We start from the raw sequence: 25,283 nt of genomic DNA on the forward strand, positions 1-25,283 counted from the left end.
TGAATCTCCTTCCTGTCCTCTGCCTCGTCATTATTTGATATAAGGCCCACTACGGTGATGTCCGCATATTTGTAAATTGAATTTGGTTTGTACTTGGTGAGTACCAGAATTATTGTTGAGGATAATTTGTCCCCTATCCTCAGTGATTATGGTCTGTTGCCAGGACTCGAAGGCCTGGGCTGTAGCCAGATGTTGAGCAGACTAGGACTTTATTGCTTGGAGCGCAGGAGGATGAGGGGTGATCTTATAGATCATGAGAGGAGTAGATAGGATAAATCCACAGAGTTCTTTACCCAGAGTCAGGCAATCAAGAACCAGAGGTCATAGGTTTAAGTTCAGAGGGGGAAAAAATTATAGGAACGTGAGGTGCAGATTTTACTTGAAGGTTGGAAGTTATATGGGATGAGCTGCCAGAAGAGGTAATTGATAGGTAGATACTATCATAACGTTTAAAAAACATTTGGACAGGTACATGGATAGGAAAGATTCAGAAGGATATGGGCCAAACATAGGCAAGTGGGATGTGTAGATGGAGCATGTTGATCGGCATGGGCAAGTTGGGCAGGAAGGAGTGTTTCCACACTGTATAACTCTGTCAGGGAACTGCAGCTGCTGGAATCTTGTGTAGAACACAAGTGCCGGAGTAACTGAGTGGGTCAGGCAGCATCTCTGGAGGACATGGATAGGCAATGTTACTGGTTAGGACCATTCTTCTGACTCGACCCCAAACTTCTCCTATCCATACCCTCCAGAGCTACTGCCTAACCCGCTGAATTATTCCAACACTCAAGGAAAAGATTGATGGTTTGGTGCAGGAAGGTTTGCGTAATAGAGGCATCCTGCTCCAATTATGCGCAGCCCTGCTGAGACACCATGCAGAATGTTATGTATCGTTGTAACTCCCAAAGGGAGCTGCAAATGCTCGCTCACTCAACATATGCAGGACAGTTATTTTTAAATCGTAAGGAATCAAGGGATATGGAGTGAATGTGGGAATTGGCATTTGGGTAAAATAATTAGCCAGGACCTTGCTGAAGGAGGCCACATCGGGAACACTGGACGCAGTAGATGAGGATCGGCGAGGTGCACAAGAACTTCTGTCTCACCTGGAAGGACTGCTTGGGTCCCTAGATTGAGGTGAAGGAGGAGGTATCTGCCTCTTTGACGCCCCTCAAACTCAATTTGTCACATTTTCTCCTCTCCCGTTGTTCTTTCAGCTGCTTAATTATGATTCATAATATTTAAATTCACTCTGCTGATGCTGACTGACTCGGTGTGTATTTCCAGTTTTTGCAGTTTTTAGAGTCAAATAAAGTCATACAGCATCTCCGGGTCACTAGTGCAATGAGGCATTGGCTCTACGGGCTGGGCCACTAGGCCTCACTGTGTCCATTGTAAATATCTGCTTCTCACCCGCCTTCCTTCCTCCTCTCCCTCTAACTTTCAATATCTCTCGGCTTTGCCTGCTCTTTCTTGTACCTTTGCAATTCCTGCCCCTTCCTCACCTTTCACCACATTCTCTGTTCACCATCTCTGTGCCATTTTCTATTTCTTTCCTGTCTCTCAATCTGCACACCTTGACTGCAAGTTAAAACTGAGCAAGTGACTGCAGATGGATTTTAAAAGGAAGTAGGAGAGGTACATCAACTGGCAAAAGACAAGAATTTAAAACGGGACAAGGTGCAGCAAATAGACAATAATGTGCGGTTACTGCATTTTTCTAAACTAATGTCTGTCTGATATGTTTAGATGGATCCATACCAACACACCAAGTGCTTTCAGAGAACAGAGCAGATCTTCAGGTACCTTCTGTCAACTCGAGGAGAGAACAACCAGAGGTACAGTAAACCCGCTTGTGGTGCTTTGGGTGAAATGTCTTGGAATGGAGCTCTGCGTAATGTGGGTGATCTCGCCAGGTGGGGGTTTGTGGAAGATTGGGAGAGTTTTGGGTATATTGATAATGTGGCCAGGGATGAGGCTTTGGGAGATCTAGTTAGGTGTGGGTCACTGGGGTTCTGGTTAGGTACGGGTCACTGCGGTTCTGGTTAGGTACGGGTCTCTGCGGTTCTGGTTAGGTTTGGTGATCTGGAATGATTCTTCTGGCGTCCATAACATGTCTGCTGTACATGGAGTTGACTTGGAGGATGCTCCAAATAGCCCTCAGTGACTCCACAACTCAACATCATTGCAGTCAGAAAGACAGGTTTACCCTTACTGTGGACTTGCTGAGGGCGCAGCATATGCATTCGAGCCTGCGTCCAACAGGGTGAAGAGAGGCGCTCCGTATCAGACCGTGGCTGCAGTAAACTTGCCGCCTTCCCTGTTGTACACTCAGGAAACTCGGGCCACTTCGGGGCAATTTCTGGCAACGCGTCTGTGCATTCATAACTAGTCCGTGCTCTGTGTGAGTTTAAAATATCTAATTTATTTTCCCTTCAATCAGATCGATAAACACAGTCCTTCCACAAAACTATTTTCATCGGAAAGGAGAGGTGAGCAGTCGCAGGAAAAGCCCAGCTCTCTTTCCACGCTCTCTCCAGTACGGCAGCAGTCTCTGTTCTTCCCAGAAATGTCTTTGCCCTGTTCACCAGTGGAATGCAAGCCAGCAGCCACCCCTCCTGCCATCTGCTGCCAGCCCCTGACATCGCCCCCAGCAGGCAGCCCCGTCACTGCCAAGTCCCCGGTGAAGTCGCAGCCACTCTCCTTAGTCCAGACCTCCACCCCCATCACCGAACCCGGCAGGGAGTGGCTACGCGGTGGAGGGATCAAGGCAAAGGGCCCTCTGCAGGGGGTGGACAAACCGGCCAGGAAAGACCCTGTGGACGAGTTCTGGCTGAGGAGCAATGAGATGAGGAGAAATCTGGGAGTCAGTGCTCTGGAGAGAACCAGCGGCTCGGAAACCAGCTTCACCTTGTCCACCACGGGGTCGGCATCCCCTCAGTCCTTCACGCCGGAGGAGATGTTTGACGAATGCACATCCAGCCCCCAGCCACTCTCGGGGACGCCCACCGCACCCATGGTGGGAGGGCAGCTGGTTCCATCCCCCACCCTCAGCCCATCCATCGGGCTGGATCCCAAGACCTCAGACAGTGGGCAAAGGGACCTGACCAGCACCTCGGGGCTGGGCCTGAATGGGAGCATGAGCAACACCAGGACTGCTGCCAGTGAGAGCCTCAACAACTCGGACACTATGTTAACACCTCCCTCCAGCCCGCCCCCACCTCCCCCTGCTGGCGAGGAGCCCGCCACCCTCCGCCGGAAGAAGCAGCAGGGCCCCAGGACACGGCCTGCTGAGCAAGGCCCTGCTGCCCAGCCCGCCTCAGGCTCGCAGTCGGCAGGCGTGAGGAAGTCGCTGGTGGAGAGCCTGGATGAGATTCCCTTTGCGGACGACGTTGAGGACACGTACGATGACCGGACGCCCGACGCCAGCATCCAGGAGCGGTTCTACACGCCGGCCGGCAGCCTGGAGAAACCCGGGCAGCTGAACCTGGCCCCCGTCAAAGACACGCTGCCCCCGAGTGGGAAACGGCGGCCCCTCACCCAGATCTCCCCCGAGGCCAAGGAGATCGCCAAAGAGAGGATGAGGGCCCGCGAGAAGTCAGTCAAGAGCCAGGCGCTCCGAGATGCCATGGCCAAGGAGCTGAGGAAGATGAAGGAAATGGAAGCGGCAGAAGGGTCCCCAGCCCGTCCTCCGATAGCCCAGGTGGCCGAGGCGCCGGTTCCCCTTGCTGCCAAGTTAATCGATGGGGACCCGCCGCAGCAGGAGGTGGTGGTGGAGAAGCCGTTACCTATACCGGCACCGGCACAGGACCTCAGTCTGGAGGGATCAGGAGCCTCCTCCGAGGGTTCTGCCAGCAAGAACAAGAAGAGAACCTCCCTCTTCTCCCCCCGCAAAAGCAAAAAGGAGAAAAAGTCCAAGACTGAGAGCAGCCTGACCGAGGAGAGCACCAAGCCCAGGTCCATCTGGAAATCCGTCTTCTCCAGTTACCGGAGGGACAGAAAGAAGAAGGAGGAGAAGACTTGCCCCAGCACCCCGTCCAGCGGTAACACCGTCAACTCCAGCACCAGGCGCAGCACTGACATCCTCCGCACCGCAGTCGGTAGGATACGGACATGCACTGCCCAAAGCACCGCGCACTCACCGTTAAACTGCCCCACACATCGCGCACTCGCCCTCAAACACACAGCCCAGACACCACGCTCACCCTGATACACTGACTACACACCACATTCGCCCTGATACACTGCCCACTCACCACACTCGCCCTCAAACACTGGCCCCTAACACACCCCATTCACCATCAAACACTGCCCTCACACCACACTCACCCACAAACACAGCTCCTAGCATAATGCCGTCTCACCTTGACAAGCCTCCAATATCCTCACTCTCCCTCTCTGCCCCCAATACCCTCACACTTCTCTGCACCTCCAATTTTGTTTCTTGGGGTGGGAGGTGCTCACCATATAGCACTCTATGCCCAACTGTTGCCGTGTTTGACCCTCACAAGTGCAAATCATTTAATTACAGTGCAATAAACAAAGCATTTTTTTTTGCTTAACTCTGGAAAAACTCCACCAGAAATAGCCGTCAACTTTTCCCCTTTGCCTACTCCCCCTTACTGAGCCTACTTTACATCCAGCGGTCGATTTCATTAAACTCCATGGACTTTCAATTTTCCGATAAGCCTGCCAGATGGCAAATACGTTGAATGCATTTCCCTCCATGGTGACTTTTCTTGTTTCCATCCTCAAAAGTTTTAATTGAATTAGTTGGACCCAGCCTTCACTTAACATGCGGACTAACCGTGATTAATCTTGTCCACCTTAATGACATTTAATGCAGTTCTGCTCATTTTTCCAATGATTTAACAATGATTGATCATACACATTCTGGCAACTAATTTTTCTGTGTAACCCTCTTCCACCTTTTAAGCATCAACACATTCTTCAATGTGCCATTACTGTGTGGGGAGTGAAATGTGTTTAAACAATCTCAGGCCTTTCCTTATTCACTGTTCCTGGGCCAGGGGATGGCATTATAAGACTCTCTCTCTGGGCACATTGGTGCACCAGAGTTGGGGAACATATATTTCACCTCTGAGTGTTATGCATGAATATAGAACAGTTCAGCAAACGAACAGGCCCTTCAGCCCACAATGTCCATCCAAAACATGATGCCACGGTAAATGATGCCATGGCAACTTGAACTGCATGCAATGCACCAAATGTGGCCTCACCATAGTGGTAAAAAGCTGCAACTTGACTTCCTGGCTCTTGTACTCAATGTCCTGACTAATGAAGCCAAGCATACCATCTGAGGAAGGGTCTTGACCCGATACGTCACCCATTCCTTCCCTCCAGAGATGCTGCCTGTCCCATTGAGTTACTCCAGCATTTTTGGTTTAAACCAGCAACTGTAGTTCCTTCATACACATACCTTCTTTGACAATCTATCTACCTGTGTTGCCACTTTCAGGGTGCTATGATCATGGATCCCAAGTTCCTTCTGTGCATTGATGTTGTTAAGGATCCTGCCATTGCAAGAATTAAATGGGGACTATGTACAAAGACCTTCCCTAAATACTATCATAATACAAGGGTGGTGATCTACATGGGGTTTCTCTGCATACTATCGCTGTAGATCTGTGGGTTTGGGTGAGTAAATGCTGCATGATGGTTCTCACTCTGAGATCTGGGGGTGCGAGGTATGCAGGATATTTGGACACGATCACTGTATGGGAGATGGATATACAAGACATTTTGCCACTGCACAAGGGACATATGGGATATATGTGAACTCCTTTAGTTCCATCACTCCAAGGGACTGGGTGTCCTGACCTTGTGTGGACCTTCATTGTTCAACCTATTTCAGGGACACGGTTCTCATGTGGTTGTTTGTTGCAGGACTCCAATTCCGTCAACACCTGAGTTTCTCGGAGGATTCGGACTTGTCCAGTGACGATATACTTGAGAGGACCTCACAGCGCTCCAGGCGAGAGGTACCCAGGCACTGCTTTTTGTGTGGGTGGGTGTGTGTGTGTGCATGTGTGCGCGCGTGCGTGTGTGTGCGTGTGTGTGTGCGTGCCGACTGGGTTTTCCATTTGGCTTCTGGGTCTGTGCTGAGCTAGGCTGGGCCAATTAAAGTGGGATGGAATCTGTAAAGAATATATATTGGGGGGAAGAAGTCAGTCAGGGATCTCACTGGTGAAGATTGTTTTCAAAGCAGTTTGGTTCAGATGTAGGATTGTGCTTGGTCTTCTCATTAGGATTGTAAATGAGATCAGGATTGGGTATCGAAGTGTGATTACGATTGCGTTCAGGTTGAGGATTGTCTTGGATAGTACAGGGTGTACAGGATTCAGGTGTGTTGTATTTGAGGAGTCCGAGGGCACAGGGATAGAAGGGTCCAAGCAAATGTGCACAAGGACCTGGGTAGAGTGATAAATAGATCCATGAGCTCCGAGATAGAATAAGAATAGAAATAGAATTATCCCCGAGAGAGAATTATCTCTGTTTGCAGAAGAACAGGTGTGCGAGTGCACTTTGCTTCAAGTACATTGTGGGAAAGGGGTCCAAGTGTACGGGTAGAAAGGTCCAAGGCGATAGTTAAACTACACTGCGGTAAATACATGCATGCTCAATTGTAGGGTGTGAAAGGGAATGGAGCAGAAAGGATCTAAGTGTACGTCAGTCAATGTCTACAGCAGTGTATGAGAACTGTACAAGAGTGGATATATTTAACTGAACAGGTGATAGAGAGGTGTGTTTGCACAGTTTCAGAAGCACTGATTGTATTGTATTGATTGGTTGGTGAGCGTCAATATGAAGACAAAATGTGTGATTTTTTTACTTCTACATCATAGTGCCAGTTTATCTTTGTTACTGTGATCTGTTTTCAATCTGTTCCTTTCTAAGTTGTTTTATTTTTCTTCCTTCTTGAGACTGTCTATGTTCCTCATGCTCTGGCATTCAGGAGATCATACACGTTGAAGGTAGAGTGCTGTACACTGATGCTGAGTGGCTGCAATGTAGGCAACACTGTGAATCAATGGTTTTCCTCCATAGATGGAGAAGGGAGGGAGGGCACTTCTCATTGATGAATGGTGTGGGTTTGAGGGTGTGCGGCCCCATTAGTGTTAATTGGAGATTGAGAGAAGGCAGTTTCATCCTGCACTGTGCAGGGGATTAGATTCAGTCAGTTTGAGGGGGGGGGGGGGGTTAATCCTTTCAATCCAGTTAATCCTTTTCTGTAGCTCAGCTCCAAGGCATTGACTCGAAGCCTTTTCTCATGGCAGTTGTCCTTGTCTTCTTACTGTCTGCCCCACTGCTGTAGTGATTCACGGAATGGATAAAGCACAAAAATTTAGTCCATATTGACTCAATGGAATAGCAATCCAACCTGTCCCACTGCACCGCCCTCTCCCCATAGCCCTGTAAATTATCTCGGGCATTTACTTGCTGCCTTTTGCAGGCTACAATTGATTTTCCCCCTCCTACTGTGTCTGGTGGTCCATTCCAGACACAACCACTTGATGTGGAAAAACATAATTTCCTCGCATCAACTTTTGGTTCTTTTACCAAGCACCTTATTTCCATGACACCAGTTCTTACGACAGCAATCCCTGTCACCCTGCTCTATCAATTCCTCTCAGTTCCAAATACTTCAATCAGCCATCCTCACCAGCTCCTTTGTTTCAAGAGGAACGACCCTTGTTTCTTCAGTCTGTTTACATCATCAAAGTTCTTTCTCTTTGGAATCATCTTAGTGAATCTCTTGCTCAGCCTTTCACATCACTCCTTAAAGCTTGGGTCCAGAATTGACACAGTATCCTGTTGATAAAAGTGCCCTTGACTTTATATTCCTCCTTCTCATCCTCCCAATAAAATGTAGCACTTCACATTTCTCTGTATTCTATTTCATTGAATTCCTTGCCTCTAGTTATAAAGTTCAAAATCCCGTTTCCTTTTTGCAACTGCTTTCTTAACCCGACCTGCCACTTTCAACCAACTAAGCAGCACATATACCCACAGATCTCCCTCTTGAACCCATTTTTGAATTAGGCCTTTAAGTTCATATTCCCTTTTCTCATCCCACAAACTGTAACACTTCATCTCTCACAGTATTACATGTCATCTGTCATCTATCTGTCCATTCCACCCGTCTGCCTACAGCGCTTTCAAGTCTGTTACAAAACCTTTCGCAGTTCATTACATTTATTGTGTTTTGTGTCATCTGCAAATATGTAATTGTTCCTGTACACCTGGTGTTAATATAGAAAAATAAATGCCATGGTTCTGGAATGGGCTGTTGGGGAACTCCACTCTACACTTCCTACCAGTCTGGAGAAACCCCTTCACTGCCACTCCATCTGCTTTTGCTTTACCATTTTTGTATCCATGCTGCTATAGCTCCTTTTTCCTGCGTCCTATAATCTTGTTAACAAGCTTATTTGTTACATACTTCATCAATCCCACTTTCCTCATCAACAATCCCTGTTACTACATGAAAAACGATAGCATTGGACATCATTTGATTTTAACAATTTTATGCCGACTTTCTCTAATCAATCCACATGTCCAAATGACTGATAATTCTATCCCAGCTTAATATTTTTTGGACTTTCCCTATTACTGAGGTTTAAATAACATATGTATTGTTACTGGCATGAATCTATGGATGTTGGGGTGATTATGGTTAGGATTTCTGCAATTTCCTCCCTTATTTCCTTCCTTGAAATTCTGGAATGGAAAGGCTGGTTGACCAGAATGGATAAATCACCTGCAACAGATGGAATGCATACTAGGTTACTTAAATTAGTATGCATTCCATCTGTTCCAGGTGATTTATCCATTCTGGTCAACCAGCCTTTCCATTCCAGAATTTCAATAACTTCATTCTATGTGACAACTTCAGCAACATATTTAACCATGGTGAACCCTGGCATAAAGTTCTTTGTACCTCAGCTATATCTTGTGCCTCAATGAGTCGGCTTGTTTTCTGATCTTTGACCTCATATGACTCAAGCCTGTTGAAGATTTCTCAATTCTCTTGTACATATGCTGCCAATCTTTTCTTGCCCCCTCCATTTGCTCTCCATTTCCTTTTCTACTTCCCCTGAACTTCCCGCAATACGCCTGTTTTACACAGTTACCAACCGCGATAAATTCACGTCATAGGAGCAGAATCTACTCTGCTGTTCAATCTTGGCTGATATATCTTTCCCTCTCAACCCTGTGCTCCTGCCTTTACCCAATAAACCTCAACACCCTTACTAATCAAGAATCTGTCAATCTCCACCATAAAAATACCCAATCGCTTAGCCTCTACAGCCGTCTGTGACAATGAATTCCACAGATTCACCACCCTCTATCCAAATAAATTCCTCCTCCTCTCCTTCCCAAAGGTACGTCCTTTTAGTCTGAGGTTATGCCCTCTTATCCTAGACTCTCCCACTAGTGGAAACATGCTCTCCACATCCACTCTATCCAGGCCTTTCACTATTAGGTAAATTTCAATGAGGTCTTTCAACCTTCTATCCATGCTAATATGTTCATTTTAATACTCTGGGCACTCATCTTCATTAGGAGCCTCATGTGCAGCATCTTAATACCAAATCCAGAATTGCCTTTTCCCCAAGTAGGCTTGACTACAAGCTGCTCTAAGAACGTTGACTGAATTTCATTCCTTGCCAGCAGAACCACCTCACCCCCTCTGCTCATCTGTTTTCCTTTCTCTGCTCTTGGAATTGATGGAACTGATAATCATTAAATGAAGACATTTTGCAGTGGCCTGGGAAACTGTGATTGACGTATAATGAAGTATTAGAAAGTACGGAGAATAAAACCTTTCCTATTCACCCACACAGTGCTACTGCAAATTGGAACTAGGAGGCTTAAGTGGGTACAGTTTTCCCGTTGTTCCTATTTTCAGGAATCATTCCACTTCCACTATTTTGAGCTGGTTCTCCCCATTATCCGTGGTGGAGGAGATGAGTAATGGGGTATTTGAATATCCATGTGCAATTAATTCACACTTCTCTTTGTGCATAGAAAATTAAAGGTGATCTTACTGAGATTCGAAGAGTTGTAGTGTACCCCTATTGTCATAGAGCTGTCGGCACAAGGCATTAAGGAAGTAATGAAAATAAGCCAAACCACCAACGTGTGGTAGGAAACTTTCATTGCCATCCCTGCCTCATTGCCCGATCATAATGTGGAGAAACAACTGATGAATCTACCCAAGTGTTACTGTTCAAACTGTACAATTAGATCTATGCTTTGATCTTTGCTTCGATCCGTATGTGTGACTTGGTGTTCTTCAGCTTTTGCGAAGCAGATTTAATCAGTATCCTGGTGGTTTTCTCTGTCTGTGGCCTCCTGTAAGTAGATGCAGATCCTCTTTGTGTCTTCGTGGATCCAGTAGTTTGCTCTGTCCTTGTGTGTTCTTCCAGTGAGTTTTGTGGATTTGTTTTCTGCACTCAACCCTGCAGTAGATTCAGTGGTGTGATCTAGTAGATCCTGCGGCATACTTTGTCTGAATGATCCACTCCCACTGTACCTATTACTGAGTGCACTAGTCACGCCTGGTGTTTGTTTCTCACTTCACTGGAAAGGACATTCACTGAGGACATTTTGCTGAGCAAAAATAAAGACTGGGCTCTGTTCTTTCAGAAACCCTACAGTGAAGAGGAGCTCAACTCCAAACTGACTCGGAGGGTACAGAAGGCAGCCCGGAGACAAGCCAAGCAGGAAGAGCTGAAGAGGTTACACAGAGCACAGGTTGACAACTGGGGGCATGGTCCCATCAGTCTGTAGAGGGACAATCTATCTTGTTTCTCTATTTCAGGAAACCAGCTATCGATTGGCATTTATTACATGCAAAATACCCCACATGCGCCTAAAATACAAACTTTACAAACAGGATTTATGGTAGACAGTCCTAAGTGATGATGAGTATTTAGTACACTTCCCTCATAGTGCAATAGGCACAGTCATAATCTGCCAAATGATGGCGTTACAATGTGTGGTACATATGCAGTTCTCTGCTACACATCCCAAAGGGAGCAATCAACACTAAAGTAAGGAGCTGAGGCGCCCTCAAGCCTGCCCCGCAGGTCAATATGATCATGGCTGATCGACCCTGGTCACAGCTTCTCTGCTGTGTCAATCCCCATAACGTTTGATTCATCGATAGTTCAAATATTTATTTTTCTCCGCCTGTGACCTGGCCACCACCTCTCTCATGAGCAGATTCACTACCCTCTGACATGTTTCCACGCACCTTAGTTTTATTTTGTAACTATGTCCCCTTGTTCGTGACTAGACCCAAGTGAAAACATTTCAACATCTAACCTATCAAACCTCCTTGTGATCTTATATGAATGAAAAAGACCCTCATTCTTCTAAACCTCAAGGAATACAGACCCAAACTATCCAATATCTCTTGATAGGACAATCCCCTCACCCCAAGAATTAGCTTGGTGAATCGCCTTTGAACTGTTGAGAATGCAACTATTTTACTTTAAGTAAGGGAATTAAAATTGTGCACAATATTCCAGGTGTGACCTCACAAATACCATGTGCAACTGTAAAAGCCCCCGACCAGACCCAAAATGTCACCTATCCATGTCCTCCAGAAATGCTACCTAACCCGCTGAGTAACTCCAGCAATTTGTGTTCTATGCAAGCCCCCCCCCCCCCCCCCCCCCTCCCATTCTTTAAGGCCAAAATTATGTTTGCCTTCTTATCTGCTTATTGGACATTGCTAACATTTTGTGATCCGTGCACCAGAACAGCTAGATTCCTCTGAAGTTAACTTGTTTGACGTTTCTCTCCATTTTGATTATAATCTGAATGACCTTCCACTTCCACATGTTAAACTCCATTTGCCAGCTTTTTTCTCCAAACACTCAGTCTTTACAATGTTGCAGAATTTCAATGTCCTCACCACAACAGGCCCTTCCACATTTTCGTATCAACGGCAAACTTGGAAATCTTACACAGAGTCATAGAATGACACAGTGTAGAAATAGGTCCTTCGGCCCAACTTGTCCACACCGGCCAACATGTCCCAGATACACTAGTCCCACCTGCCGGCGTTTGGTCCATATCCCTCCAAACCTGCCCTATCCATGTACCTGTCTAACTGTTTCTTAAATGTTGGCATAGTCCCTGCCGCAACTACCGCTTCTGGCAGCTTGTTCCAACACCCTTTGTGTAAAATAGTTATCCCTCATATTCCTATGAAATTCCCAGTCCACATCCGCGGGGCCCGTCGGGAACTCTGCACTGAGGGTTAGCAATTTCCACAGCACACTGCCTGAGAGGGTTGATTCATCAGAACATAAGAAACAGGAAAATTTGGCCTCTCGAGCCTGCTACGTCATTTATCGGGATCATGGTTAATTTTCTCCCACTGCCACTTTCCTGTACTCTTGCCATTTCACGTTATTCCCTTTGTATCCAGAGCTCTGCCTGTTTCTATTCTAAATCAATTCAATGACCAAGAATAATGGGATTTAATGATGACCGTGAGAGGGGTAATAGGATTTAATATTCACTGTGTGAGGGATAATGAATTCTCCTGTTCGCCATGGTGGTCTATTGATCAGAGAGGGTAACAGGTTCTATGGTTCCGTGTCAGATGGGGTAACAGATTGGCTGTGACTCTGCCTTCAGACACATTGTTCTTACACACAGCTCTCTTCTCTCATGTGGGGTGAAGCTTCCACTGCACCACCATGTCAACTGACCTGAGTAAACTCCTGCTCTTACAGATCATTCAGCGGCAGCTGGAGCAGGTGGAGGAGAAGCAGCGACAGCTGGAGGAGCGGGGAGTGGCCGTGGAGAAGGCTCTCCGGGGAGAAGCAGGTAACTCCACCCTGTTTCCGTCATGGCCTGTGCTGCTAGAGCACAGGGCAGTCCAGCGGCAATTTCCCATGGAGGCCCAGCAAAGCTTGCGTCTGAGGGTGGGTTACTGAGAAGGTCGGCCTCTTGCCCTCGGCCACTGGCTGAATACCTGCCCCCCCCACCGGCTGTTCACTTGTCTCCAGTCAGAGTCGGTCGCGGGTTCCCTTGAGTCACTTGTTCCATCCATGGCAAATAAGGGTGGCATGGGCAAAGGGAGTTCCCATGAGCAAGGAGTGGTAGCCCCAATCTCTCCCTTTGTTGAGATAAAATGCTGCGGGCCAGTGCCTCGTATCAACTGTCCTTCCTCTCTACATCCGTGAGTACTCCAACTTTGATATTCCTGGGATCACTCACTCTGGGATGAATCAGTCTTTCCCAGATCACTCTCTCTGGGATTAATCTCAGTCCGGATGAGGATCACTGCATTATTTCCAAATTTAGTAACAGTCCTACTTTCAGAGTCATTTACAGATGTGCCTTGGTTCACTTGCGCAGTCATTGCGGGGAGTCATTTACTAATCTTCCCACTGCCAGCAACATGAGTGAATGACAGAGCTCGTGACCAGGGTGACCTCTTCACTCTACAGGTAACATGTGAGTCTTTCGGAGTCATTCTCACAATCTGGGGCAGGGTGGGGATGTTGGGTGAATGGTCATCCTCTGGGTCAGTCATTTACTCTGGGTCAGTCACAGACCTTTGCATTTCCTCCAGAAGTCGATTGTTGTCCTTCTGGGATCATTGTGACTCATTCCATATGGGGGGGGCTTAATCATTTCTTGATCCCGGCTCCCCTTCACTCCCCCAGAGAGAATCACAGAACCACAGAATGTAGCCCATTCCAGTCCAGGTTCCCCTCACGCACCATTCTATCACCATCCCTTCATCAATGGTGGATCTAAATCCTGGAACAGCAGCACGGAGGAAGCAGCCTCAGCAGAGGCGCAGCAGTGGTTCTACTGCGCTCACAGTTGGGGATGGGGACTGAATGCTGTTCTTGCCAGCTGAGTCCACAACTCAATCGTCAGTGTTCCAAACGTGGGCAGCGGAGTGCTGAGTTCCAACGTCTTTGACCCATCCCTTGGGATCCGGTCCACCTGGGATTCTGCTGACTCCAGCTGCTCGGAGATCTTCACCAGCCGTGCTTCAGATCTCCTAAACATTGCAGAACCTCTCAAACCTGCTGCTGACAGTAGCCTTGATCCCAGCACACTGGTTTCCTGACCAACTGTTGTCCAATACCCTCAACCAGAGCAATATGGGTTTTCCTGTACAAGTGAGCAATATTTAACTTTTGTGGGGAGTTTTTTTTTTCCTTGCTTTTTAAAAAAATTCCTTTTCTCAAATAAGCTTTGTTTTCCTGACCATCAGGTGAGCTGTACTCCACTGAGCTGTACTCTACCAACTGTCAGACAACTTACTGACAGTTCCTTCTTAAAAACTTACTGCATCTGCCTGACCTCTCCTAACACTAACTGCATCTATTGCACTGATACCAGAGGAGGTTGCACCTCCTTTCACCTCCTCGATGGTGCTGGAATAAGCCAAGCTGGGACTCATTGACAGCCCTGGATATATGCTAGATGTTAAAGGGCATTCCCACACCCACTCCTATCTATCACTGTCAGTTCTCTTGTAACGAGCCAACTCTCTGCCTTAACCTGAGCAGTGGGCATTGGCAAAGATCCTATAGCAAGATAGATCACTCCTGCTAAATGCAATGGGCTGACATGTAGTACGCAACGGAACGGACGTGGGCCTTTTTTTCATCCATTTCCGTAACCCAAACCGACTCGACTCGCAGTGTAATCAACGTTGCGGGGGAACAGTTTGTGTTAATAAATTAAAATTCTGAAAATGAGGAGATTTTTACTAAATAACTTTTATTTTTACGAGGATGTTTCCGTAACCGGCTTCCGTTTCTGCACTAGTTATCTTTGCTCCACTATGGGATCTTTGGTGCGGAGACGGAAGCCGGTTCCGGAAATGGGGCGTAAAATCACCCATGAATCTGCCCATGACCGTACTACGTCTTTTTCATTGAGTGATCTATCTTGCTTGCTATAGGATCTTTGGGCATTGGGTGTCTGAGGATCAGTAGGTTTCTGGGTGGGCCTGTCCAACTTTGACAAACTGTCATTGACTGTCTCCATTGCTGCACAATTTCCGTCTAATGAAGCTGCTCAAGGGGCTAGCCGTTTCTCCATCAGAAGCAAGTGAGTGAACGGGTACTCAGTGAGCACCTGCACCCAAGGGGCTTATCTGTCAACAAAACCACCATTGAACGTGAGCCTGCACATGAGGCACCTGCACCAGAGTTGCAGTCCCATCAGAAGCGACGGAGCACCTGGTCTGCACGGCAACACCTTGCAGGACTAGACTGCAGCGTGCATTCCCAGTGCAAGGTTCTGACCGAGAGTTTGGGTTGTGTTCACCTCTTGAGCAGCACATGTGTGTGCATGATTTGTACTGCGTGTTGCCTGGCATTGTACAGTAACTCTTTCTAATCTTATTATAGACTATTGGGGAGAGTCTAGTTACAGTGAAATCCTCGACTTGCATCTGGGTGGTACGTATGGCTGTCGCTCTGCTTCATCATTCTTGCTAACCTTCACCTTTCTCTCTAATGCCTTCCTCTTCACTTGTATCCTTGACTGCACCCTCTTTTTAGTTTAGTGAGGTTAGAGTACCTGCCTCCCTGCCCCAGATCTTGCACAGTCTCATGTATGTATAGTGGTGACCATTCTCGGCTGAAGAGATGGGTGGGGGAGGGGTGGGGGGGGATGTCAAATTGAAAGTAGTGTTTGGACAAGTGATCAAGCAGCAAATTGCAAGAACGGCTTTGCTTCTAATTGAGTTACATGCTGACTAATTATAGGGCTAGCCAAATGTTGTTTCTTGGCTTTGGAAGTGGATGGGTTTGGGGACAGATGAATGGGGAACCGGATGGTTGGTTGGGTGAGAGGGTGAAGGGCGGCAGGGTGACAGAGATGGGTGGTTAGGGGTGATGAATGAGAGCGGGGGGGGGAGTGATGGATGGTAAATTGGCAAGATGTACTGTGCCCACCATAATGTTTGGGACAAAGAGCCATCATTTATTTATTTGCCTCTGTACTCCACAATTTGAGATTTGTAATAGAAAAATATCACATGTAGTTAAAGTGTACATTGTTAGATTTTATTAAAGGCAATTTTTATACATTTTGGTTTCACCTTGTAGAAATTACAGCTGTGTTCCTACATAGTCCCCCCCATTTCAGGACACCATAATACAATGATGATACAACTGCTGATGGTAACAGCATAATGAATTCTGAAGTGTATAGACTCATCCTATCTGCTCAACTTCAAACAAATGCCTCAAAACTCATTGGCCGGCGGTTCATTCTACAGCAAGACAATAATCCCAAACATACTGCTAAAGCAATAAAGGAGTATTTCAAAACTAAAAACTGGTCAATTCTTGGGGCCGTCAATCACCCGATCTGAACCCAATTGAGTACGCCTTTTATATGCTGAAGAGAAAACTGAAGGGGACTACCCCCCTAAAACGAGCATAAGCTAAAGATGGCTGCAATACAGACCAGGCAGAGCATCACCAGAGAAGACACCCAGCAACTGGTGATGTCCATGAATCGCTGACTTCAAGCAGTCATTGCATGTAAAGGATATGCACCAAAACATTAAACAAGCTACTTTCATTTACATGACATTGCTGTGTCCCAAACATTATGGTGTCCTGAAATGAGGGGACTATGTATAAGCACTGCTGTAATTTCTACATGGTGAAACCAAAATGTTTAAAAATGGCCTTTATTAAAATCTGACAATGTGCACTTTAACCACATATGATTTTTTTTCTATTACAAATCTTAAATTGTGGAGTTCAGATGGAAAAAAAATAAATAATGGGTCTTTGTCCCAAACATTATGGAGGGCACTGTACGACAAGATGCAGTGAAGACTAAATGTAATGAGGAAATAATGAGCGAATAGGCCAGAGTCCAGTCCCACAGGACTCCCACAGAGTTCCACTTCTGCAGAACATGATATTCAGGTTCTAGTTGGGCTGGGGAATTTGATGCATCAATGGGAAGAGGCACTTTTACGGAATTAACTGACAGAATATTTTTTACTGAATTAACAAACAAAAATAAGGTTGGGGGCTTCAACCTCTGCAGTGCAGGTGGGAGCTCCAGGATTCTACCCATGTCCCTGGACTGAAGAGGAGGGGGACCGAGGAGGAGGGGTCGTAGCTGATCCAAGAGAGTTATGAATCTGTTGAATTCTCTGCCTCAGAAGGCAATAGAGGTCAATTCTCTGGATGCTTTCAAGAGAGAGTTAGATAGAGCTCTTAAAGATAGCAGAGGATATGGCGTGAAGGCAGGAACGGGGTACTGATTGTGGATGATCAGCCATGATGGTGCTGGCTCGAAGAGCCGAATGGCCTACTTCTGAACCTTTTATCTATTGTCAATAGAGAGAAATAGGAATAACGTTTTTTAATCGAGCATGCCTAATTTTAACGGGTTGGAAAGTGATAGCAACTCAAACATAACTCACTCGGAGCTACTCATCAAAGGGGTTCAGGGATTTAGCATTTTTTAAGTCGATAATTCAACAGAACTAAATGATATGCAGCTCAGACTAGTAAAAAAAAAACAAAAGGGGGAGATGGTAGAGGCACTGGATACAAATGTTTGATATACTAGGAACGGAAGCAGAAAACAATTGCAAGGATATTGCCAGGGTGATTAAGGTACCAAGATTATTTTTCGCATTTGGAAGAGTTTTTTTTTAAATGTAGTGTGGAACTAGGCCCTGAATCCATGCCGACAATTGTTCACTGGTTCTATATTATCCCTCTTCCGCATCCTACACACTAAGGGCAATTTGCAGAATCCAAATAACCTACAAACCTGCATGTCTTTGGAATGTAAGAAGAAACACAGAGGAAATGTAAGAGGGAGAACGTGCAAACTCCAAACAGACAGCACCCGAGGTCAGGATCGAACCCAGATCTCTAGCACTGTGAGCCAACTGCTCTACCACTATGCCAGACTTGAAGGACTAAGTTGTAGGGAGAGATTGGGCAGGCTAGGACTTAATTCCTCCCAAGGGTGTGTTTGACAAAGCTTTCAATGTAACCCTACTGGTCAAAATAATCATAGACCATGGGATCCAAGGGTGAGAGGCAAACTAGATCCAGAACCAACTCAGTGTCAGGAAGCAAACAATAATGGTTGATGAGTGTTTGAGACAAGAGGCAGTTAGCAGTGGGGGTTTCTCAATACCTAGTACTTGATCCCTTGATCTTTCCCATTGCATAATCAATGATTTAGACTTAAATGTAGAGAGCATGACAACAAATAGCAGGATATTGGTGTGGAGAAACAAATAAATCTTGACAAGTAAGTGCACAAGTACTTAATGTTCGCAGGACAGATCAATAAGGTGATACAAAAGATATACAGGATGCTTTGTTCTATTTACTGAAGCACTGAATGAAAGATAGGAATACCGAGAGGGAAGACTCCTGTGCCCTAAATGTATGAGGAGTCTGCAAATGTGGACAGACATAACGAGTGTGATGGAGAGACAGTTATTGATGGGAGAGGCAGGAATCGAGGTGTGATGGGGAGAGGCAGAGGTTGATGGGGAGACAGGAGTGAATGAAGGAGATGGCGGATGTGATGGGGGAGACTGGGCTGCATGGGGCAGTAGGGGTTCTGATTTGGGGGAACCAAAGATGGGAGAGGAAGTGATGGAGAGGGCTGTGATGGTGGAGGCAGGGGGAAGATGGGAGAGGTGGAAGTTGATGTATGTAATGGTGAAGCAGTTATTTTTACCTGATCTTTCTGTTTCATCACAGGAGCCTGAATATTTAGACTTTGGAGCACTAATATTAAGATTAGTGAGTGGACTGTAGGTTTCACACTCACTTCTATTGTTAGCTATCACTGTGTACATCTCTGCATGTATTTAACCATGGCTTGGTCTCCTGCTCCCCATCATTGGCTGCGGAAACTTGCACACGTGTGGATATTGGCAACCAGCTACAGCTGTCCTCAGCTGTGATAGTCCCCACCGTTCAATAGCTAAACCGCGCCCGTTCTTTAAGCTTGATGCATTACCGAAAGTTAATGGTGCGCAGTTAGAGTTGGCATCTACAATTCAGAGGAATGAAAGCAGAATGTGTCAGTGATGGCCAGCGCGATGTGAAGATGGCAGCTTGCTGATTGCCCCACTCTCTGTGAACCAGGTTCGCTGGCAAGTTGATGATAGCACACTGCTAGAGGAGGCCATTCCTGTTAATGGGCTGACATGCTTAGAGGGCACAGTCACTGATAAAAAATCTAGCTGCGTGTTTGCTCTTGGTTTTAAATGTAGATTGCATGCTCTTTATGTAATTCCAATGGTTTCTTCACTAACAATTAACTGTTTGCTCTCCTCTTCCATCACCTACAAGTCTCCCTTTGACTTCCGGTTTGTAGCAACACTTGTTGAGCAGACTGTCCTAATGACGTTGGTTCGGTTTAAGCATGGGCACATTAAGGATGTTCTCTTGATAGATGCATGATTGTGGAATTTGGTTTTCTAACTCCGCATCATACCAGGTTTTACAGAGGTCAAGCAGTCTGCTGCCAAAATGGCTTAGCTAGAGCACAAACGCCAACCAGGGAAACTACTATTACAATCCAGCTGTTGTGCCACAGAATAACACTGGGAGGGCAGTGAGCGAAAGAGGCAAAGCACTCCACATCTGGGCTCCACACGGGCAGTCCTACCAGCAACATATCTCTCCCACATCCATTATAAATCACGTTCCTCTCCTCATCCATCCTCTTCTAATCTCTCTCCCACACTAAGTGTGACTTTCTGCCTCATTTCACCCCCTGCTCAAAAAGTGCTCACATTTCTTCCTCGGCCTTTTGTGTACTCATGCCTTTACTTTTCTCTTCCAAGCTGCGCTTCCAGATTCCCTCCCCCTTTGTGCTTCTGTCCCACTCTCCATCCTTGCTCTGGTTTACATCCCGGCTCTGCCTCTCTCCCTCCTTCTGCCCCACTCTCCATTCAGTGAGAAGATTTGCTTGAGATTTTGAAAGTTGGAGGGCTGCTTGTTATGGAGGGGTACCGTGGTCTTTGATTGTGTAACCCTGGATTGCATGAGTGAGATATGCCATTAGTTCCTTGATTGCTACAGGCAGTTGCACTGTCTCATCCTGTTCTTGTTTTCCTTCATTTCTTTCTGTTTGTTTCCTGCCCCCTCATTATTAGATTCTTTGCTTTGCCCTCTTCTTCTCTCCCTCTCACATTCTGCTCCTCTGCTTTGCTTTTCTTTTACTTCTCTTGTTGAAGTTGAGGCCCTTGTTGGAGCTCCGCGGCGAAGACCTCTTTCCTTCTGCCACTGCTGTACCCACGACAGAGGTAATGTAAACCAAGCCCTCAGAGGGTCACCTTAACCACACTGGGGTTCTCAAACCCTGAGGCTCAGTACAGTTCCCTTGGACACCTGGTCAAGTGTAAATTGTGATCAAATACCGCACCCGCTGCAGGACCAGCTTCAGGGAGCCAGAGGTAAGAACGGCCAGAGAGCTGGAGCCGTCAAGAAGTTGAGGAAACCGATGGCTTCAAATTAGTGGGGCAGAGATAGAAGTGAATGGTACAGTCCCCCTAACGGATGGGTTAGGCCCATGGGACATTAAAGTGGTAGATGGTTTAGCCATGCCCCATTTGGCAACGTGCAAGATGGCGGTCAGTAGGGATAGCATGAGTGTGTAGTGCCATGTCCCATCCCGACAACACATGCTGTTGTCAGCCTGCTCTGTCCCCCTCCTGTAGACCTCACGCCTGGGAATCCCCGACTGACAGGACCTCAGAGTGAGCATCAAAGTTCGAAGCAAAGCCCCGTTTGATTAAGGCAGATGAATGGATTCAAATGCTCTCTTAGCTTTGGGGTTATCCTCTGCTAACAAGACAAGAGCTCTCCACCCTTGGCCTTGGCCCCCATCTGACCACTGAACCCCATCCCTTGATCACAGGCTCCAACCACCAACCACCAAACCCTGCACTTGGCTCCACTCCTTGATCCTGCTACTCCTCCCCACCCTTCTCCCTCACTCTACCTTGCCACTCAACCACAGCATGCAGGCACACACTTGGTCTGTCCCTTCAGTCACACCATCTCCCGTTCTCTGTGTGTTATCCTCCCTCCCCAGTTTCCTGGCCTTTTCTCCCCATTTCCTATTTCCCCATCATTTGCTTTTTCTTCCCATGGCCTTTCTCCTCATCTCCCAATTCCCCTAATCAATTTTCCTCAGTGAATGGAAGGTTTCTTACTTGTCACACGTTCTTCTCTCTCTCTCTCTCTCCATATTCTCCCCATCTCCCACTTGCCCATTTCCCAAACAGTTCCCCATAACTGTACAGTATATAATAGCGCCATTGATACACATATCCAGAGTAGCGAAGATCCTCCTATCTGACGCAAGTAATTTAATGGTTAACTACCTGAGGACTCATGGATCCATCACCATATCCTGTAATAACAAATCTTTGAATTGGAAGATCAGCCTAATCTCTGCAGGATGAAAACTCAGTCAGCATTCTCCTCTGAAAGTAGTGGCTGAAGAATAGATTCGGATCATCCCCAAAGGCCACTCCATCGTGCCGTCCTGGGTCAGAAAAATACCGAGGGCTCTGGAGAGTGAGTGAGGCAGTGTGACATTAGTTTTAATTGTACCAGTATGGAGCCAGCTTTGGCACCATGGATCTAAAGGCAGAGAGACTCAACCACTACCTGCACTGAGGTGAGAAGCTGGGCAATAAATGAGAAAGAATTGAGACAGAGTGGTTTCCTGAACCACCTCCCCCAAGGATCTCACTTCACTGTGAGTGCACACGGGCTGGGAAGGAATGAGAGTCTTGCCGGTGCAGAAAATTGGCTTGTGGCGTAGACCAGAGCGTAATAGCTGTTCCTTGGGACTTTACTCTGCCTCTCTGCCTGCTTGCAGTGACTCACTCCATTCCACCCGCAGTAATCTCCACCTGGACTGACTTCTCATCTCAACGACTGGGCTTTATTTTCCCGTACCCTGCTTTTCTGTTCTGCAAGCACCCGTTTTGTTGAATGGCCTGAAATTTTCCCTTGGCTGAGAAACTTTCCATTCACTGAGGCACAGTACCTCCAAACCTTGGTCAGCTGACAGTGGAGACATCTGAGTTTTACCTGTAAAATGTGAAGTCTGGAGTCAGGTGCAATCCATAATGGTGAACAAGATTCAGCCTGGGGCAGGGACTGAGAAAGCAAGAGGACTAGGGTTGCAGCCAGTGGTTCTACGCACTAAGTACACAGGTTGCCAAAATACAAAGATGTGGGCGTGATTTACCCCCTAGAGTAATTCCCACTGCACGTTAGATGATACAAGTATGCTATAGAAAGGTAGATTCAGGGAACTGCAGATGCTGAAATCTTGCTTAGAACACACAGGAAGGAACTAAACAGGTCATGCAGCATCTCTGGAGAACATGGTTAGGCGACATTTTTGGACACGTCAGTAGAAGGGTTCTGATCCTAAACGTCACCTGTCCATGTCCTCCAGAGATGTTGCCTGACCCGCTGAGTTACTCCAACACTTTGTGTTCTACTCTGTTGAAAGATGGTTTAGATCTATGACCTTTGAGGCCATTAAATCTAATTTGCACTAATTAAGCAAGTGTTCACATACAGCATGTAATTGTTGCACATTGGACAAATACTGTAGGTTGCCAAGGCTACCCTGTTTACCATGCACATTCAGAAGTAGCAGCATTCTCTGATGCTCCCAGGTTGGTTGTGTGTTGCCCATTCAGTTCAAACGGGTTAGATGCGACTTTTGTTCATTGTTCAATCTAAGTGAATGCTAGTCAGTCACAAATCTAGCAGAGTCTGTCTGTGAACTGTCCCTTTGAGCTTGCAAGAAAGGAATAAATCAAGGGTGAGTTTCAAGCAAAATCTGCAAGTAAGGGTAGGAACACCAACCAATCAAACCCACATTATTAGGAGACGGTTTAAGCATTTACCTTGAATTTCTTCCAGCTGAAAACTTGTTACTGATTAAATGTTGTAAAGGAGCCCAAAGTACTTCTTACCATGTTACCCCCCTCCCTCCCCCCCCCCCCCTCCTCCCTCCCCCTTCCCTAGAAAAATGGATTGGCAATAAACACGTGCATCAGTTGGCATCTCACGGAAAAAATGATTCCTTTACTCCCATCAAACCCACCACGGGCACCTCCTCCTCCCCCCCCCCCCCCCCACCCCCATTCACTTATCGTCCTTCTACCAATTCATTTGCACTTCATTCCTCCCACTTTCGCCATCACAGAACTCTCTACAAGGACAAGAGTAGTGACAATTTTATTCCTATCATACGTTGGTGGAAGAGAATGTTCCTAACCTTGCCACACGTCTTGATATCACCAACCAATTGTTAGAGGACATCATAGGTTAAGTCTCACAAAAATTAATCATCCTTTTTTAAACAAATTAACATTACAACTTCCTAGTGTTATAAACCAATAAAATACCTCCCATAGAAGTGACCTATTACAAACCTGTCTGTATTAATTTAACACATTACAGAACTTACGTGTAATAAACTGCTACTACCAACCAACCATTATGTCAAGCTATCATTACAAAGCAACCAGTGTTTCAATCTAGTATGACAAGCTTGCTATTGTAACACGCTGATACTGTAGAGTTTCCACCCAACAAATTGGCACTGCAGATCAACCAAAATACCAGGTTAAAGTTGCAGGCCAGTCGTTGGTGTGAAGCTAACAATTAAACCTCACAGTTTAATCGACCAATATTACAGCCCTTCCATTTTTACAAACTGACAATACAGACCCCTTATTGTAATATACCAATATAACAGAGCAATCATTATATGAAACTAATGAAACTAACTAAGATCACATTCCAATTAAAACAACATTGCGATTTTTCCATTGTAACAAACTGACAAGGCAGACACACCATTATAAGGAACCAATATCACAGACTCTTAAACCAAAATCAAACTTTAGATTTAAAGGAATTGAAATTAAGAACCTCTCATTATGGAGACCAATGTCACAACTGTAGTAAATCAACATTCCAGGCTTTCCTTTGTACAAAATGACACTACAGCTATCCTATTGCAATAGAATTGTAACAAGACTTCACCTGGTAACCCATTAACCTTACAATTTGTGAGATATGAGTTGTTTGCCAACTCAGCAAGTCTTTGAAGCCTGAGGCTTTATGCCAAAAGTAGGCTATGTCACAGCTCCCTACTCCGAAACAATATACAGGGAAAAGCACAGCAGTGCCTAGTGCATGGTGGAAGGAATAATAAGTAAGTGGGGTAAGAAAGAATGGTCAACGTTGAATCTCTAATCTACATCCAAGAACCATTATTTGCTTTGTTTCATATCCACATTCAGGCTTGAGGACACACAGACTGGGCTCAGGAAAGGGATTGTGTAGAATGGTGGGCACTACTGAGATTCCATGAATGTCATCAGAATGAAAGTGTGTGCATATGCAGTGCATGTGATAATGTGTCTTAATGTGTAAGGTCTCTAAGATTGTGTGAATGGGTGCACACAGGAGTTTAAAATTGTATCGGATGTCTCAGAATATGATGATTGTGTAACAAAACTTTTACAAACGAGTAATATGTGCATGGTACATAATGCCTGAAAATGCCATAATATACACTATGAAGAGTAGCATACCTGATAGAGACAGACAGGTTAGAATGAAATGAAAATGTTTTGTAGTATATGTAATCAATTGTGGATAGCCAGCCAGGTGAGTTGCAGGCTGCAACATTACCTAAAGATTTTGCAATTTATATATTAAATAAAAGATGATTGGGAGCAAGTTGTAGGCTCTGTCAATAAATATTGGGTAGTTTACAGGTAGAATATCAGATACTTGGAAATAAGTTCAATGCCAGTCTAATTGAGAGATTTTCAGTGTTCAGGTGTGGAATATTTACATCTGAGTGGTGAGTTACAGATTAGAATGTATTCAGTGGGTTTTGAAGGTTTATATTAGAATACCTGGAGTGAGTTATAGGCTGGAAACCAATCTATAGATATTGGGTGTAGACAAAAGTGCTGGAGAAACTCAGCGGGTGAGGCAGCATCTATGGAGCAAAGGAAATAGGCGACGTTTCGGGTCGAGACCCTTCTTCAGACTCTATAGATATTGGGAGTTTATTTATAGAATAAGTTATAGAAGCAAGTTATAGGCTCAAATATGAACAATAATGATGGGGATGTACAGCATATGTAGAATGGCAGATGTTGAAAGTAAATTACTGACTGGAATCTAATTGAG

The 25,283-nt window shown here is 45.9% G+C and overlaps 1 protein-coding gene across 1 annotated transcript in view; it reads left to right on the forward strand.

Annotated features, from left to right (window-relative positions):
* LOC129706261 (F-actin-monooxygenase MICAL3-like) overlaps positions 1 to 25,283 on the forward strand; it is a 206,920-nt gene that overhangs the window by 171,755 nt on the left and 9,882 nt on the right. Inside the window, exons 30-36 of the mRNA XM_055650410.1 lie at positions 1,750 to 1,838; positions 2,444 to 4,100; positions 5,908 to 6,002; positions 10,675 to 10,782; positions 12,780 to 12,873; positions 15,429 to 15,479; positions 20,270 to 20,338. Coding sequence (XP_055506385.1) covers positions 1,750 to 1,838; positions 2,444 to 4,100; positions 5,908 to 6,002; positions 10,675 to 10,782; positions 12,780 to 12,873; positions 15,429 to 15,479; positions 20,270 to 20,338 — 2,163 coding nt within the window. The remainder of the gene's footprint in view (positions 1 to 1,749; positions 1,839 to 2,443; positions 4,101 to 5,907; positions 6,003 to 10,674; positions 10,783 to 12,779; positions 12,874 to 15,428; positions 15,480 to 20,269; positions 20,339 to 25,283) is intronic.

The sequence above is a fragment of the Leucoraja erinacea genome, chromosome 19 (assembly GCF_028641065.1).
Source record: "Leucoraja erinacea ecotype New England chromosome 19, Leri_hhj_1, whole genome shotgun sequence".
NCBI classification, from domain to species: Eukaryota; Metazoa; Chordata; class Chondrichthyes; order Rajiformes; family Rajidae; genus Leucoraja; species Leucoraja erinaceus.